The 17,744-nt window shown below is 27.4% G+C and overlaps 4 protein-coding genes across 4 annotated transcripts; 1 reads left to right on the top strand and 3 right to left on the bottom strand.

Annotated features, from left to right (window-relative positions):
- Positions 1-259: 259 nt before the first annotated feature.
- On the bottom strand, positions 260-655 carry OCT59_024780 (uncharacterized protein; the record flags this gene model as incomplete). Its single annotated transcript, XM_025310346.1, has 1 exon — positions 260-655. The coding sequence occupies one exon, from the start codon at positions 653-655 to the stop codon at positions 260-262; it is 396 nt and encodes a 131-aa protein (XP_025183162.1).
- Positions 656-3,299: 2,644 nt separating this feature from the next.
- Positions 3,300-4,898, bottom strand: OCT59_024781 (uncharacterized protein; the record flags this gene model as incomplete). Its single annotated transcript, XM_025315269.2, has 1 exon — positions 3,300-4,898. Exon 1 carries the CDS (start codon positions 4,740-4,742, stop codon positions 3,300-3,302), a length of 1,443 nt encoding a protein of 480 aa, XP_025183161.1. The 5' UTR covers positions 4,743-4,898.
- A 6,777-nt stretch (positions 4,899-11,675) lies between these two features.
- On the bottom strand, positions 11,676-12,899 carry OCT59_024782 (uncharacterized protein; the record flags this gene model as incomplete). Its single annotated transcript, XM_066133965.1, has 4 exons — positions 11,676-11,828; positions 11,916-12,130; positions 12,411-12,680; positions 12,857-12,899. 4 exons carry the CDS (start codon positions 12,897-12,899, stop codon positions 11,676-11,678), a joined length of 681 nt encoding a protein of 226 aa, XP_065991666.1.
- Positions 12,900-13,028: 129 nt separating this feature from the next.
- Positions 13,029-14,716, top strand: OCT59_024783 (uncharacterized protein; the record flags this gene model as incomplete). The annotated part of the gene is made up of 7 exons (XM_066133972.1): positions 13,029-13,049; positions 13,238-13,312; positions 13,406-13,484; positions 13,569-13,632; positions 13,716-13,773; positions 13,862-14,247; positions 14,332-14,716. 7 exons carry the CDS (start codon positions 13,029-13,031, stop codon positions 14,714-14,716), a joined length of 1,068 nt encoding a protein of 355 aa, XP_065991667.1.
- Positions 14,717-17,744: the final 3,028 nt, after the last annotated feature.

A 17,744-nucleotide genomic window follows, 5' to 3' on the forward strand; every position in this document is an offset into this window, starting at 1 on the left:
TTTTTAAAAAAAAAAAAAAGTAATAAAAATTGAAAAAAATAACATATCAACAATAATAATAATCAAATAACAAAATCAAATTAACAAAATTAATAGTAATAAAAAAAAAAATTAATATAAGATATATTAACACTTTTTTTTATCCATCTTATCAAACAATTCATTACTAATTAGAATAGTTAAAAAAAAAAAGAGTTAGTAAAAAGTGCCTTAAAATAAATTTTGTAAAAAATTTCACAAAATAAGAAAAATTCGATAATTACAGTATACTATTAATTTCGGGATCATTCTGAATAAAATTGTCTATAGTCCTTTCAAATTCGTTAGATAAATCGTTGGTAGTTGGTGAGTTTATAGAGGTTGATGGAGTATTGTCACGATACATGACTTGAAGCTTATATAACAGCTCAAAGAGCTGCTTATACTCATAATAATTGGTTTTAAGATTTTCCGTCCCTGCTAACCTTGCCATCTGGTCCCTCTTAAACATAAAGAAGGAATTTTGAGGAGTAGAACTGTTTGGGATCATGAGCTCTTCAATTGGCAATGCGAATGAGTATTTCAACTTCGAAGCTAACTCTTTGATTTCCTGGATCAAAGATTCAGGATCCTGAATTGTATCAATAAAAATATATTTTTGTGATTGTTGAGACATTTTTTTGGTTATTCTTTATTTGTGAAAGAAATTTAAGAAAAGAGAATCGAGGAAAATTTTGTCCCTTATATACTTAAAATCAGTAGATAAATAAAAAAACATCATTTTTAATATAATTACTAAATCTGAAAATAATAACATCTTGAATGAGAAACCGCTTTAATTACATAAATGTGATTATGCTCTGGAAAAGGATTTCCATATAATTTGTTTTTTGTTTTTTGAATTAATTTGGTATATACGTTGTACTTTTATTAGTGAAATTTTTTCGGAGTTTTATTAACTTTGTAATTCGGGCGAGAAACGTAAATTTTACGAAATAAAATAAAATCCGATGAGCTAATCCAAAAATTCTAAATTGTAAATATGTTTCATGATTACCCATAAGGAAAAATTAGGCGACGATCCTTCCGCCCATCAATCATCCGCTTGAACATGTTCAACATGTCCATTGTCCCAAAAATGACGTGATGACATTTATGGTATATTGTGTATCCAATTAATATTGCGGGCGAAAAATGGAAAAAAAGAAAGTTCTGAAACTTTTGACGACGGAAGATATCCAAACATCCGAAACCTAATAACATCCGGAATTAAAAAAAGGAATTGATCAACTGCGGTATATTCGGAAATTTACGCGGAGTATATTTTGACCAATTAATTATTGTCTAGTCACGAGCTAAGACGCATATAGTAATTCTAATAACGATATAATTTTTTTTTTTATTGGAAACACGCACTTCCGGCGAATAAATGATTTTGTATTTATCGAACAAACATTTTGAAATAAAATATTTTTTTTAAAAAAAAATATATGAAATATATAAATAATTTATAATACTAATAAAGAGAGTTACCGGAAATATATATTATATATAATTATTATGGTAATAAAATGTGAAAGTAAAGGTACTTGGAACGTTAGAATTTTTTTAATTATTATGTGAAACTGTCAAGTTAATTTTTTCTTATTTCAGAATAGAAATTATCTTTTTGACCTTTTTTATAAATGTTCTCTCTCGTTTATATAATTGAGAAACATTATTTACTCCGAATGTAATTAATTCAATATGAAATAGATTGAGCTATTTTAGCTGAAATAGAATGCAAGAATAAATTATTAATTTGTTAATTTAATATGAACGAAGAATACATTTTTATTATTATGGAATGAATCAATCAATAATTATACAATTTTTTTAATAAAGATTGCTAGTTGTACTTTTCATAATTAACGTCAATATATTTACTCATATGTTAACTTTTTTTTTAATATTAGCGCTAGCATTTTCATTTTTAATTAATTATTAACGATATCAAGCCCAAAATTTGTGTGAATATGCTTTTGATTTAACGTGGAAACCTTTTTTACAGTAGCGGTGTTTTTTTTACACTCTGATGAAATTAAAATTTTATTCATTTAGTCATAAGGTAATCAATTTGTTGTCGGGAATTTTAACCCTCTCTCTTCTTATATCATAATTCATGGTGTTATATTAATTAACGTCGCTTCGTGACGTTAACCAATATAAATACCTACCACCGTACAATATCTATATTATCGTATGGCTAACGCAGATCATGCTCAAATACTCAAATAAACTATTCAATATTGTATACCAATAAACTATCGATATTCAATATTGTACACAAAAATAAACTATTGATATGTCAATATATAAAAATAAAGTATTAGTCAATATTGTACGCATATAAACTATTGATATCAACATTGTACGATAATGAAAATATCGGTCAAATAATCAGCATGATCTGATAGGGCCGTGCGATAATATTATGATCCTGCCTATTGCGATTGTTGCATACTGCGCCTTACTACGGACTTTTCAAAGATTCATCTCTTTTTGTTGGAGCAGCTAATGGGAGACAGACGTAGACGCCAGCTAGTACAACTGTTGCTCGATCAATATATATAAGCAGACAAGTAAAAGTTATATAAACAATCCTCCGTCATTCAAGGCTTCGGGGCGTATACGACCTTTAAGGTCGTCTTGCGTTCACGGCTTCTAGGCGTATACAACCTTTGAGGTCTTTATGCGTTCAAGGCTTCGGGCGTATACAATCTTTGAGGTCGTCTTGCGTTCAAGGCTTCGAGCCGACCCGGTGGGACAGAAAATCAATAGACGTCTTCATTGAGAATATATCTAATTCTCTCAGAGTCTTTCATGATAGAGCACTCGATCTAACCAACCAACGTTTTCGGTTCTTTTTAAATTAGTAATAAATTAATTGTCTTTGAGAATTATTCAGTGACTTCAGTTGTACCATAAAATAACATATTAATCTGAACTTTTTCATAATTTCTGCAAGACGAATAATTTCGATATATCTGAATCGCTGTATTTACAAAAAAAAAAATACTGGAATGGCGGAGGCGCATTATTACATTTTTCTTATTTAGAGGAAATATATTATCAAGACGTTGTTATGCACCAAATAATTTTTACAACAAGAGAGAAGAAATTTTTATTAGCGTAATTATACTTTCTGCTCTGCAGAAGTATTTTTTTTTGAATAATTAAGTATATTTATTAATATTAAATTTAATTTTATAAACAAATGAAGAAAAAAAAAAAACTTGGTATAATACTATAATACAATAAAACTTTATAATAATCTAAAGTTATCTAATTACTCCTTCATTCTTATATTTTTCTAATATTTTATCATGATTTTCCGTCCATGAATAATAAGCCCATTCATCATAATGATGAATGAATTTAATTGGGAACCTATTTTTTGATTTCCAATTTTCAAAAAATTCTTCCAAACCTTTTAACGAAAAATTCCATTTGTCTACAAATGAAAATTCTTGTAAAGTTATAGGAGAAACTTTACTCAACACTTTTAATAATTCGTCACCATTAGGTAATATAATGACATTTGTTGTAAGATATATTTTTTCCAATTTCTTGCAATTTGAAAAAATCGTACTCATTTCATTTAAATTTTTTTGATCAACATTCATAGTTAATCTTATTAACTTTTGACAACTCGATATTACCTTAATTAATTTTTTATTTTTGTATTGATAATCATTAGATTCAAGATAATGGTTTATTTTAATTTCTGAAATATTCATTCCTGATTTTTCAATTATTAGACATGTAATATCACTTGGTATATATAAAGTTTCAAGATATTGGAGATTTGGAAAGGAGGACATGTTTAAGTAATGTTCCCATTCACGCCATTTCTCCACACTTTCATATAATTCACCAAATTCATTATTGAGCGCTAAATATTGTATATTTGTTAATGATGGAATGAATATAGGTGAAATTAATATAATAATGGGTTCTATTATAAGTTTTTTTAACGTTGTAGCCTTTTTTTTAATTACATTACTTAATAAAGTGTATTTTTCTTCTATATCAACAAATTTTATACATAATGATTGTAGATTCTTTTGCATTTTGATAAATGAAACTAACCCTGGAACATCCTCATCACATTCATTTATCTCCAAATTTGTTATGTTTCGACAAATATCTGCAAGTTTGAATAATGTTTTGGAAGTCACGACTTTAAAATCGAATACAATGGAACGTAAATTTGAAAAAAATGTTTTAGCGTTTGGATAATGATATAATTTCTTATAAGTATTCCAATGGAAATACTTGGCATTGTTACATCTACTGAAAATTAGCTTATAAATTTCAAGCTTTAATATTTTTCTTTTGTGTTTAGATTTCTTTACTTTATCATTTATTGTTAGTTGAACCATATCCTCAATCCATATTGTAGAGATACGAGTGAAAAAATTCATGTACTTGAAAATTGGACTTTTTTGGAATTTATTTAAAGGTAATATAATGTTATTTCGTGGTAACGGATCATCTGGATTGTTTGGCAAAAAGTGAGCGATAACATTATATAATTTTTCACGTGATTCTATTTCGTGATTAAAAGGATACTCGTAAGCATCTGAAATATACTTCCATAGTAAAGGTATAGCTATATGACACCAAGATGTATTTACTAAAACACATGAATGTAAAGAAGTAAAATCATCGTGTAATTCAGTAAAAATTGATAAGAGAATATCTCCTACAAGTTGTGCCATATTATGATGAGAGTGATAAATGTAACGATAAAAAAAATTATAAATTATTAAAAAGCGCTCTTTACGAGAAATGAGAAAATTCGAAAATTTGAAAAGAAGGAAAAAATTAAAAAGACTGGAACGATTATAACAAGTATAAATTAAAATTTGAAGGTATAAATGATAAAAAATAGTTGAACGACATGAATGCATATTTATATAAAAAATTTGTCAAGTCAAAATCGTAAATTATAATTTTTTTGATTAATCATACTATTTACTATATATTACTAAATATGTCTGGTGATTAGGGGCTTACATGCAGAATGATCAATTCTTGAAAAAGAAAGATAAAAGATTTGTTCGATTGTTCGAATCAATAAATATAATTTAACGAAAATAAAACTTTATTAGATCATTATCACCGATATTTAATGGTCGATGATTGTTCTTGGTTAACAAATTAGGGAATTTTGTTGTAGCTCAACGACGACATTTGTTTTTTTCTTCCATTAAAGATAAATTATTGAAGTACCAAATATAGTATTTTTTTTGTATAATATTTATATCGTTAAAAATAATATAAAATTTTGATACCCTAATTAGATATAATTAAGAGACTTACTTGTATTGAAAAATCAATGAAATTTAATTTGGAAATAAAATAAAAACAGGTGTTTCAAAATTCAAAAATTAAAAATCAATATTTGTTTAGTTAACTAAGCTTGGCTGACTGGCTCATAATTTTGATTGATGGTTTAATTTTCCGTATTAAGGAATTTTATTATTATTTGAACTTTGCTTTTTCGTGTGACATTTGCGTCAATGATACCAAATAATCTTATGAAATTTGATACACAAAAACGCCCCTTATTATCATTTGGTGATAGATTTCCATATTTAGTTTAATATGTAATTAATAAGATAATTGGCTTTTTTGCTTATCCGTTTTATTTGTTCAAATATGTGAGAACAATTAGGATTTTTCTTCTGTAGAATTTTCATGTTAAAAAAATTATAATAAAAAAATATCAAATTTTATTTGTAAGAAGGACATATTATTATTAATTCCCACATTAGGAATGATCTGACAACGGGTTCCTATCGATTAGCGCAGCGTTAATAAATCATTTTTTTTTCGTTTAATAAATTAGTGTTCGCTCAAAATATTTTTATTGAAATTTATTTATTTTATATTATGTTGTGAAACGTCATGCATAGAATATTTCATTGGTATACGTATTTACCCGGATACGAAAAAATTAATATGGTAATACTCCGTTTGTGCCCGACCCCAGTGTATTAGAGAAACAAAATTAGTAATTTCATTGAATTTCATTGTTTCCAAATTTAGAATTATATATATACATATATATAATATTCGAATGACGAAACATAAATAGTCTGTAAATTATTTTATTTTAATACTATTATGTGAAACACATTTCATCTGCTAATAAAAATAGACAAAAGTTTTGACTGCGGCTTGCTTATATATTCATAATATATGAAATTTTATTTATAATATGCTTTTTTTGTTATAAAGTACTAACTAATATTACATAACTATTGAAGATAATTTTTTTATAGCAAATTCACAAATTTATTTAATAATAATTTTCTTGTATAACCTTTCTTTTATTTTGTGTTATTAAATATAATACTTTTTTTTAACGCTAATAAATCTGTGATACAATGACTAAAGAATAAAACAAATAAAATATAATAAAATAATACGAAAAAAATTATCATTATGTTTGAAAAATTAAGAATTGGTTAAATCACAAATTAAAAAATTGCTTACATTGTTTATTTTCTAAATTTCACGCAGCCTTATTGTTTCATCTCATGAATTTTTAACTTTCAACAAAATTAAAAATTAAATGAGTATGATAAGTACATGCAGATTTATTAACCAATTTTAGATTGTTGGCTAAAAATTCATGGTCATGACCCAATTGACCCATGGGAAACGTCTCTTTTGAAGTTTATTTTCGGGTTAGCGTAATTTAGCGTGGGACCTATGCAATATGTTGATCATGGTTTCTAATACACTTGGCATATCAAACACGTTCTTTGTAATTTTTTTAATTTGGTTGTGAAAAAAAAAATACTTAAACGGTTCCCATTTACCTAGTATAGTATATTATTTATTATCCAAATATGTTGAGCCTTTCAAATTTATGTATGTAAATTCATTCAGTAAAATCCAATTATCAATGTCTATATTATAACAATAAATTATTGACCTTTTTCAATGTAAAATTTCTGACGCTGAAACTCTTTGAATATGTAATATCCATGATATGTGTTTCGGTGTTTCGTGTTGTTTAATGACTTTAAATGTTTTAGTATTCTAGATAACTTGATGTAAAATTTAACCAATAAAAATAAATAAAAGTCGTATTTATACAGTTTCAAAATTTCATAGTCTTAAAGTACATACCTAGTTAAGGTCGGATGACTTGGATACTGGATAGGCCGGTAGGGTTAATAGAAACACTCTTTTTATGATTTTGTTTCATGGTATTTTATTTTTTTATAACAATAATCTCAAGTAATAATTTACATACTAACTCTATTTTATTATTAGGTTATATAATAAGCACAATCATTTCTTTTGTTTGTCTTTTTATTTTATTTCTCGTTACTGCTGATTTATATGTTCACCATAAGTGATACTAAGGGTCACATTGCGATTGGAGTGGAGCCTTTCAGCTCGTTTGCAAAAATTCTGTCTATAATAGAATACCGCGCGCATAAGCAAGATGATGTAATTCGATTGACGTTCTTGTTTCGAAGAAATTGATTTCATGATAAAATTCTCTGTATATCAAAATTTTTAATTGGTTTTTAAAATATGAAAAATATTTTATTTTCCGCTATTTAATAACCTATTTAATACAATTATTTAGAATAATTTCGATTTTTAAATAATGCCAGCCGGCAGTAAACCAGTTTGAATTTAATATTTCTTGTTTTCATATAAATTTAAACGGCTATTTTGGCCATTTTGAATACAGTAACCTTGCGAAGAATTGTTAAAATCATGACTTTTGTTACGAACTTACAGTTGACACTCAAGATCAATCATAATGTGAAAAGGACACTCAAAGATCAACATAATGTGAAAGCTTGGATGAAAAATCTCGACGAATTAGGTCATTTTATTATCTTCGAATTTTTTATTTCATTTATTTTGTGATTACTTGTTTTACATCTTAAATATAATCATTATTAGGATTTTTTTCTTAATTGTTCAAAATTTATAAATAAAAATGATTATTATTATTATTATTATTATTATTGTGGTATCACGTCTTCAAATTCTATTTAATTCATTTTCCTTTATAATAATTACCATAATTTGTTCGTCCACATTTTAAACAATATCCATCATTCCTTCTTTTTTCAGGTGGTCGCGTGTTTACATTTTCATTTCGTTGTCCTTTTCGCGTACTTCGTTAATTTTCATTTCGTTACCGATTCATTATTAGATAAATATGGTCCTACAAAATCTAAAATTTTTCCAAGAGTCAGTGAAAAGGCTCGTAAAAAGAATTGTTGCCCGGTTATTGCTGTCCAGAAATATAGTTGTCATCCATGGATAAGCAGATGGGAGGTATTCCACCCCATACACATTCTTATTGTTGTCCAGAAATGTTGTCCAGAATGTCGTCGTCGTCCATGGATAAGCAGATGGGAGGTATTCCACCCCATACACATTCTTATTGTTGTCCAGAAATGCTGTCCAGAATGTCGTCGTCATCCATGGATAAGCAGATGGGAGGTATTCCACCCCATACACATTCTTATTGTTGTCCAGAAATGCTGTCCAGAATGTCGCCGTCGTCCATGGATAAGCAGATGGGAGGTATTCCACCCCATACACATTCTTATAAATGTTGTCTAGTAATGTTGTCCAGAAATTGTTGTCCAGAAATGTTGTCCAGAAATTGTTGTCCAGAAATTGTTGTCCAGAAATGTTGTCCAGAAATTGTTGTCCAGAAATGTTGTCCAGAAATATAATTGTCGTCCAGATGCTAAAAGCTGAATAAGCAGATGGGAGGTATTCCACCCCATACACATCTTACCTTTAAAAAGTTTCCTTCTTTATTTTTTTCTTCTTTTTAATTTCGTTAAACTGTTTCATTCGAAAATAATTTCTTATATCACTTTTACATAATGACGATATTTTTGTTTAAGATTTATTTTTTCAGTTTTAGTGAATTGAATGTGGAATGATTGTCTTTAAATATTAAATGAAAGTTAACATATGACTCATACAGTGTTGGAGTGACAATAAAATGAATGACACAAATGATCTAGTGAAATGTCACAATTGTCACATGTCATAATGTCATTTCGGAGAGCAAATGTTTGTCATTTAGAATTATATCATGTGATCTAAAATGCTAGCCAGAATTTATTTATACAAACTGCGGTTATACATCTGATATCATCATATAATATATAATACTATACTATATGGTACTAATATTGTATCATATTTAATAAAAATCTTTATTTAATTACATAACAATTAATTTGCATATACAAAATGATTAAAAAAGGTGATATTGGAACAATACCCTACGTATTGGTTATTAGTTATTACACCACTTTCATCATTAAAAAAAAAAAAAATTCTTAGGTCAAAACTACTTCATTATACTATATAGGGTATTTTACTATTTTATTAAATTTGAAAAAATACAGTACAATCAATCAATATCATTATTAGTAACAATATGCATTAAAAATCATGATAATTAGAATCAATCACGTTAAAATTGTTTAGATTGAAAAATTTTTTAAAAATTGTATTATCCAATTAGTTTAGTTGCTTTAAATCTGTACAAAAAATTATAAAAAGAAATATTTTGTCATTATTAATCATTCTTATGTATAAAGTTATGTTTATAAAAATTTCAACTGCTTGTAAATATAAAATAATTATTATGACAAATCAGTAAATTAATAATCTATTTTAACATCATTTTTCCTAATAACTGAAATATATTATTGGTATTTAATGACAAATATTTTCTCAAAATTCAAAATTTAATAATGTCAAGGTAGTTACGCTCAAAGATACTGTAAATTATCTTAAATAAATCAACAAGTTGGCTTTAAAATAATTGACTGCGTTATTTAGTTCTATTACCTATAGAAAATATTAAAATATATTAAAATACAAAAATTATTCTTATATTATTAAACGAAATAAGAATGAAATATCATAACTTTGCTTAAGCAGATAAATGGGAGGCGGTTGGGAAATCCAACAAAAATTATTGCCGATCATGACACGTGAGCAAAGTTGAGTATCGCTAAACATCATCGCTCACCTTACCAGGATTAGGGTAGAATTTTGTGAAATTCCGCTCATTAAGTTTGCTAATGCTGTGCGGTGAATTAGCAATAATGCCCAACAAAGTTAGCTTAATAATCAAAACAAGTAAACGTTATATAAATATGACAAGGAGCTTATTAAATAATAAAATTTTATTATAATTAGATTTGATGTTCTGAAAAGAAAATTGTTGTCATAAACGATAAGTATTTGATCACATGGTGGCTTGCACTAGCCGCTTATCCATGTGCCACATTGATTAAATAGTTAAATATTATTGATCAAATAGTTTATCTATCAATCCTTTTCTTTCTTATCCGTTTCACTCTTTTAATAAACCATAGACCCACTTCTCTCAAATATAATTGGTTTAAAATCAGTCACGCGTACTATTTACCTTAGAAAAATTTTTGTATTTTAATAAAAAATGCATATTTATTGTACTTTTATATTTAATTTTTTAATAAACTACATATAAAAACGCGTCTAATATTACAAAAAAAATAGCAATAAATTTTGCAAAAATTTGTTATTTCAATGAAAATTGATATCGTATTTGTTGAATAATTTATTTAGTCTTTAATGAACATATTATTTAATTAAAATGCTAAAATTACATTGTAAAATAAAAAAAAAAAATAAAAACGAACCACATTACAAAAATGCCTATAACTTTACAAATATGCAAGCTATTTTATTGAAAATTAATATATGAATAGATCCTTGCCTGCTGAAAACTTTACTTGGTCCTCAAGACCTGTTTTATTCGATAAAAGTGATGAAATTACGCTATAAAATAAAAAAATTATATGTGGCACAATAATTTTATTACAAAAAAAAAATACTCATATAAATTCTGAAAATAAACTACTACCTTGACGAAATTAATATTTGAGTAGTCTATACCTTCTAAATAAATAACTTACTTAGCTGTTTTAATTAACCAAAATACTAAAAATTATGCTATAAAGTAAGAAAAAAGCACTTTATTACAAAAATACACATAGTACTACAAATATTCAAACTATTTTAATAAAATTTATAACTAATTACTTTCATACTTGTTAAACAACCTTATTTAGTCTTCCAAAGCTAGTTTAGTTTAACCAAAAAGCTGAGATTACGTTATGAAGTCTACATGAAAAAACGCGTTTGTTATAAAATTATTATGAAAAGTATTAACAACTTTTCTTTTTCTAAATTAATTATTAAAGAAAATACTGTTTTTATTAATTAAAAATAAATTTTTGAACCATAAAAAATATGGAAAAAATATGGGAAAAGATGCAAGAAAGAGAGATGTATAGTGGTGACTGGTGACGATAAACAATAAACAAATAAATAAATGTGGCTGATAATTTTGGGCCAATCATATTAGGAGGTCTAGGATCACATGATCTGATAATCGAATTTTATACGTTAACTGAAATTAAAATAAAAATCGAAATTTCAATTTCAGTCACAACATAAATTATGTAAGGGCAAATGATTAACGCGTGACGTAATAACGATCTATAGATCATATGACAAATAGCTGATAAACGTAATATATGTCACTGCCCTAAAATTCTTTTCTGCTTTACCTTTCATCCTAAGAGTCAGATTTGTGCATCGTGAACTCCGCTTCGTCCTTTTACAAGGCCCGGAGTCTCCTCACTTGTCTGCTGTGCATCGTGAACTCCGCTTCGTCCTTTTACAAGGCCCGGAGTCTCCCCACTTTGTCTGCTGTGCATCGTGAACTCCGCTTCGTCCTTTTATAAGGCCCGGAGTCTCCCCACTTGTCTGCTGTGCATCGTGAACTCCGCTTCGTCCTTTTACAAGGCCCGGAGTCTCCCCACTTTGTCTGCTGTGCATCGTGAACTCCGCTTCGTCCTTTTACAAGGCCCGGAGTCTCCCCACTTTGTCTGCTGTGCATCGTGAACTCCGCTTCGTCCTTTTATAAGGCCCGGAGTCTCCCCACTTGTCTGCTGTGCATCGTGAACTCCGCTTCGTCCTTTTACAAGGCCCGGAGTCTCCCCACTTGTCTGCTGTGCATCGTGAACTCCGCTTCGTCCTTTTACAAGGCCCGGAGTCTCCCCACATATGCTCTTTTGAACTCGCTTTTTGTCAATCTCAATAAAGAAGATAATTTTATTTTATACCTTCGAAAAAATATCACATGCCTGAAAAAATAATTCCTGATACAATTTATGGCCTTAATAATAGCTAAGTAATGAAGTGAAAACTGGTAGGGTAGCAAAGCGAAATAATATGACGCTATCAAAGAGGGAGGGAGTTCTCGGATCCTAAGCCATAAATGAGAGTCCCAGCATCAAGTTATTTCGCAATATTACCTTTACTGATACTTCCTCTAACGCTACCGCTACTACTACTATTTTTGCTACTGCTATTATCAGAAAAACTAACTGATTTCTTATTTCCCTCCTTTTCAACCCATTCGATAATTTTATCCATAGAAGTTCTTCTTGGTGATTTTTGATGACGATAAAAACTAGCTAATGTGCTAGCACTAAGTCCGATTTCGATCGATAAAATATTGTACAATTGTGTTGGTGAACGAGCTTCTCTTTTCCTCCTGTTATTAAAAGAGCCGTAAACTCGACCTAGTATGTTTCATATTCATCCGTATATTTGGAATATTGTCCCATAGAAACGTGACTTGTGGAAGAGAATCGGTTTGATCCGGCTAGAAAAAAAAAAATAAGACGCAGTTTGGCGCAGATAAGTATATATGCATGACGTGATATTTTTTTTTCTTCCTCCGTAGCGCATGACTTACCTTGAGATATCGCATCATTTCTCCATTCGGCTTCTGTACGCATTCTTTGAAGTTCATTGCTTATGTTAAGACTGTTCTTTCGAGGTTATTGTCTCCTGATCACATTAGATATTTGCGAAAAAAGAAGATAGTAACGGCAAAGATTATATAAATGTTTATGTTTCCCGAAAAAATGCCCTGGATCATATCCATGGTAAGGACACTACGGGTTACCATCTCGTAAATTACAATTGTGACGCCGAAGATTACGATCAAGAAAATATCCGTGTTTGAGAACATTTTTTTAGATATTTACTCGGCATAGAAAATTTTTGATATTCTCTTTACCTTTTGAATTATTCTGATTTATTCTGAAAATGACTAACTATTATTGGATTATAGCTCAACATTCTGGGAAAGTTCTCGAAGTTAAAGATGGCTCTTTGTGTAGTTATGTTGAAATTATCCAACATAAAGGTGTTAACCATAATATTTTAATAAAATAATAGCGTGTAATTTTAGTGTGATTATTATCTATTAATTGATTAATTTTATTTTCCCTATATTTAGGTTGATATGCAACTCTGGTATTTTAATGGTGGATTTATTGTAAATAAAAGATCTTGCTTCGTGCTTGATGCCGCTGGATGTAAGTAACAATATAGTTTAATTATTGAAATCAAATCTTCTAATTTCTAAATCAAAAAAAAAAAAATTTTATTTAATAATCAAGGGAAATGCCAAAATGGTGAGTTATTTAGTGAATATTATTTTGTTTCTCTAATTCCACAATTAAAGTATTTTAATTATCATAAAGGTACGAAAATTATTCAATATCAAAAGCAAAATGAACCTGCCTTGGTCAAGAATGGGAATACAGCTATAAGGACAATTTTATCCATTTGAAATTTAATCGAAATTTTGTCCTTGATGTCTCGGTATGCTATTTAAAATTGCTTTTCTTGATATATATAATATTGGAGATCGTAATAATAATAATTTTTTTTAAACTTGTATTTTTTATAGGGGGCGAAAACTGATAATAGTACTAACATCCACTTGTGGGAAAAGCATGGTGGCAAGAATCAACAATTCATTTTGCAAAAGTGGGATGATGGTTCGGCAGTTATTGAAAATGCAGAAACGAACATTATTGATAATTTTAAATTTTTGCCAAAATTATCGCAAAATTTCCTTGAAATTTTGAATGATGACGAATATTACGATCATATAAACATTGAAGTTGGTGATAACCCTCATGTAAAAACATTTCACGCTCATATGGTTATTTTAAGTCATCGTTCTCCTTACCTACGAAGAAAGTTGTCGACTAACAAAAAAAATAATGATGGGACTTTGACACGTATTGAACTACCTAATATTTTACCAGAAATTTTTGTGATAATTTTAAGGTAAAATCTAATTGAATTAATGTATTATTAATTTATCTATCATTATATTTTAAATCTCAAATATTGTATTTTTTATTTTTTTAGATACATTTATAGCGGAAAACTTTCTTTAAAAGAAATTGATCCAACAAATATAATTAAATTATTAGTTGCCGCTAATGAACTAAGTCTCCAGGAGTTAGTTACCTATATTCAATCCTTTTTAATTGAAAACAAAGCAAACTGGATGAAACAAAATTTTGATTTAATATATCAAACAAGCTATGAAATTGATTCTTTCCTGGACCTTCAAAGTTATTATAATGATTTAATATCAAATGAACCAGATATTATATTCAAATCACCGCAAATTACGGTTATCCAAAATGATAATCTTCAAATAAGCGAAATTCAAGTTTGGGAACATGTACTTAAATGGGGAGTTTCTCAAAATTCAGCAAAACTTCCATCTAACCTAAGAAGATTTTAATACTTTGAAGAATACCTTACGACAATACATCCCGTTTATTAGATTCTATAATTTAACTTCCAAAGAAGTAAATCATCAATGATGCGATGATTTTCAACTATTTTTGAATGAAAAATCCGTATGAGATTAATTATTCAGCGAAAAAAATACTAATTATGTATTTGTTTGCTTTATTTTACATTTTAACTTATATTATATATTGTGTGATTATTAAAAGTAAATAAGTTTAATCACATTTCATAAAATCTCTTACATTTAAGACATAATTTTGATGTATACTATGATCGCTGATACATTAATTTCTATTAAAATTCTAACAAGATATCTTCCAATCTATGTAACTCGTTTTTAACATGAAATTATATAAACCTATATATTCTGCATTATGTCTTTGATAATGATTTCAAAAAGATCGTTTTAAGTGATCATAAAAACATGTGATGATGTATTGAAGTCGCATCTGTATAATTGACAGTAAATCTGCAAAATTAACCCAAAACGCCAAAATCGAATTTCGTCAGTATAATAATATAATAATTTTAATTCTAACATTACTTACATTACTTACATGCTGAGGCGCAATCACTGACGATTTAAATTCTACGTTATTTGTCATCAATAAAATTAATAATAAAAATGCTTAAAATTAAAAATAAATAAATAAGCGATAATTTTCCTTAGAAAATTGATAAACATATTGTTAACATACTATAATAAAGGACGGTCAGATAGAAAATTGTGTTACCTTAAAAATGTATTTTTTCATATTGTTTACCGAATTGCTGGATCATTTTGTGTAATAATGATTTCCTTTTTCAAAAAAAAGAGTTTTGCTAACTTGCCCCCCGGGTTAAATAACCCAGTGTTTGGCAAATGACTTGAAATGACCAAATGATTCAAATGACAAATGACAAATGACATGTCATTTCAATGCTTAAATGACAAATGACCTTTGGTCATTTGAATGTAATTTTGGTCAGCATTATAATTTTTGCCTACACTACATTCATTATTTTTTAATTATAGTCACATGATTATTTATGTGATAAATATTAGCCAATCAAAATCAAATGATTGAAATGATCAAATGACAAATGATTATGAATAATGACAAATGATTTCATAAATCATTTAAAAGGTCAAATGACCAGGTCATTTCAGAACACTGTAAATACTAACCCAGGTTAAATCACTCCCCCCCCTAAAAATTTATATTTTACACCAATTAATTTTGATTGGTTAATTTAATTTATTTTCATTACTGAAAATTTGCAACACTTTTATTCGCAAAATTTTTTTGTACTATAATTTAATCAAAGTTTATTAATTAGAAAAAACTCATTTTATTTATTTTTAACAGGACACACAAAAAAATACATGACAATAACAAAGCAGACAAAAGAACAAAGCTATAAGAATAAAGAATGAAACTCATGTAAAAAGTTAAAGAATGAAATGATGATGAAACCTATGAAGTCAAAAAGTAAAATTCGTGACAGAAAAGTAAAACATATTAAGTCAAAGAGCAGTATAGAGTAAAGAAAAGATAGTTAGTAAAGAATAAAAATTAGAAAATAAACAAGAACCTAAAGATTAAAGAATAAAAAAAGATACCCACCACAAAGAAAAAAGAAAAAACCCCATAGTTAAGTTAAGGAGCAAACCCATAAAAAATGTTAATGACCAAATAAAAACAAGTTAAGAGCAAAACGCGTCATATAATGTTGAAGAGCCTAAAGACCTAAAAAAAATGTACTAAAAAAAAAAAAGAAAGCAGATAAAAATAATAAACAAAAAAAGAAAATGGAATGGGAAATGGAAGGAAAATAAAACGAAACAGAGAGAAAAGAAAAAAACAAGGGGGAAGGAAAAACCGAAAAAAAACAATATAAACAGATAGTGTAACTATAAATATTAGTCAGCCCAATCAAATTTATCACATGATAGGGGTTGAATAATTCATATAATTATATAAAATTTACTAGTAGGTTAAATCACCCGGATTAAATCACCCCGGGTTAAAATTAGTCTTATACTTTTTATTATTACTAATCAATCAAATTTTATTGCTCTTTTAGATAAAATATTTCAGATATCAAAAAAAAAAAAAAAATGCTTTCTGATTTTTTATTTATTTTTTAGATAAAAATTTTGATTTTTTTATCCAAAATTATTTCATATTTTATTTATTTATTAAATAATAAAATAAAAATAAAATGTAAGAATAGACAAAAAGATTGTTTATTTATTTTATTAATATAAATAAAATGATTAATTAATAAAAAAAATTTTTTTTACAATGGCAACAAATAATTTAAAAACTTTAAAAATAAAATAATGAATATATTTTCATCCATTATAATACCTTATAAAATCTTTGATCAATAAGATTTCATATGTCAATCTTCTTTAAGGTCTATTACACTGCAATTATCTCTAACCTATTTGCTATCTCTTTTATAAATAAGTTCATAACAATAATAAAATTAATATTATACTATTTATATTATACATTTCAATTTAAACAGATCAATTAGCGGTGACGAAGTCACCGCACATTAGAATCCTCTAGTTATAATAAAAAAAAATAGTTTTATTTAAAGTGATGATTTATTTACCTGCTAAAACAATATTAAAGACGAAAAATCAACAATAACTAAATATTTTAATTGCATAATTAATTTTGTGTGTGTTATACTGTATATAATTTTTAATTCGTTATTTGTTGTTTTAATTTTCAATCCTCTTTCTCAAGGTGTTATTATAGCAGCACGTAATCAATGAAGGCGAAGTAAAGGAGGTGTACAAGCCACGTTAAGATTCAAAGCCACTTTAAATTAATAATTTGAAAGTGCGAGATTTTGATGTCAATAAATCTTTTGAACGGCAGTAGATACCGCAGTGAGTACAGTCATCTGGACATTGCGCCACAATTGTAACGAACAATGCAATATCAAAACTTAATCGTATGATATCAAATGGACGAAGCCATAAAATTTTGTTTATTGTAAAGGGATCAAGAAAGTAA

Source organism: Rhizophagus irregularis, chromosome 5, assembly GCF_026210795.1.
Source record: "Rhizophagus irregularis chromosome 5, complete sequence".
NCBI lineage: Eukaryota > Fungi > Glomeromycota > Glomeromycetes > Glomerales > Glomeraceae > Rhizophagus > Rhizophagus irregularis.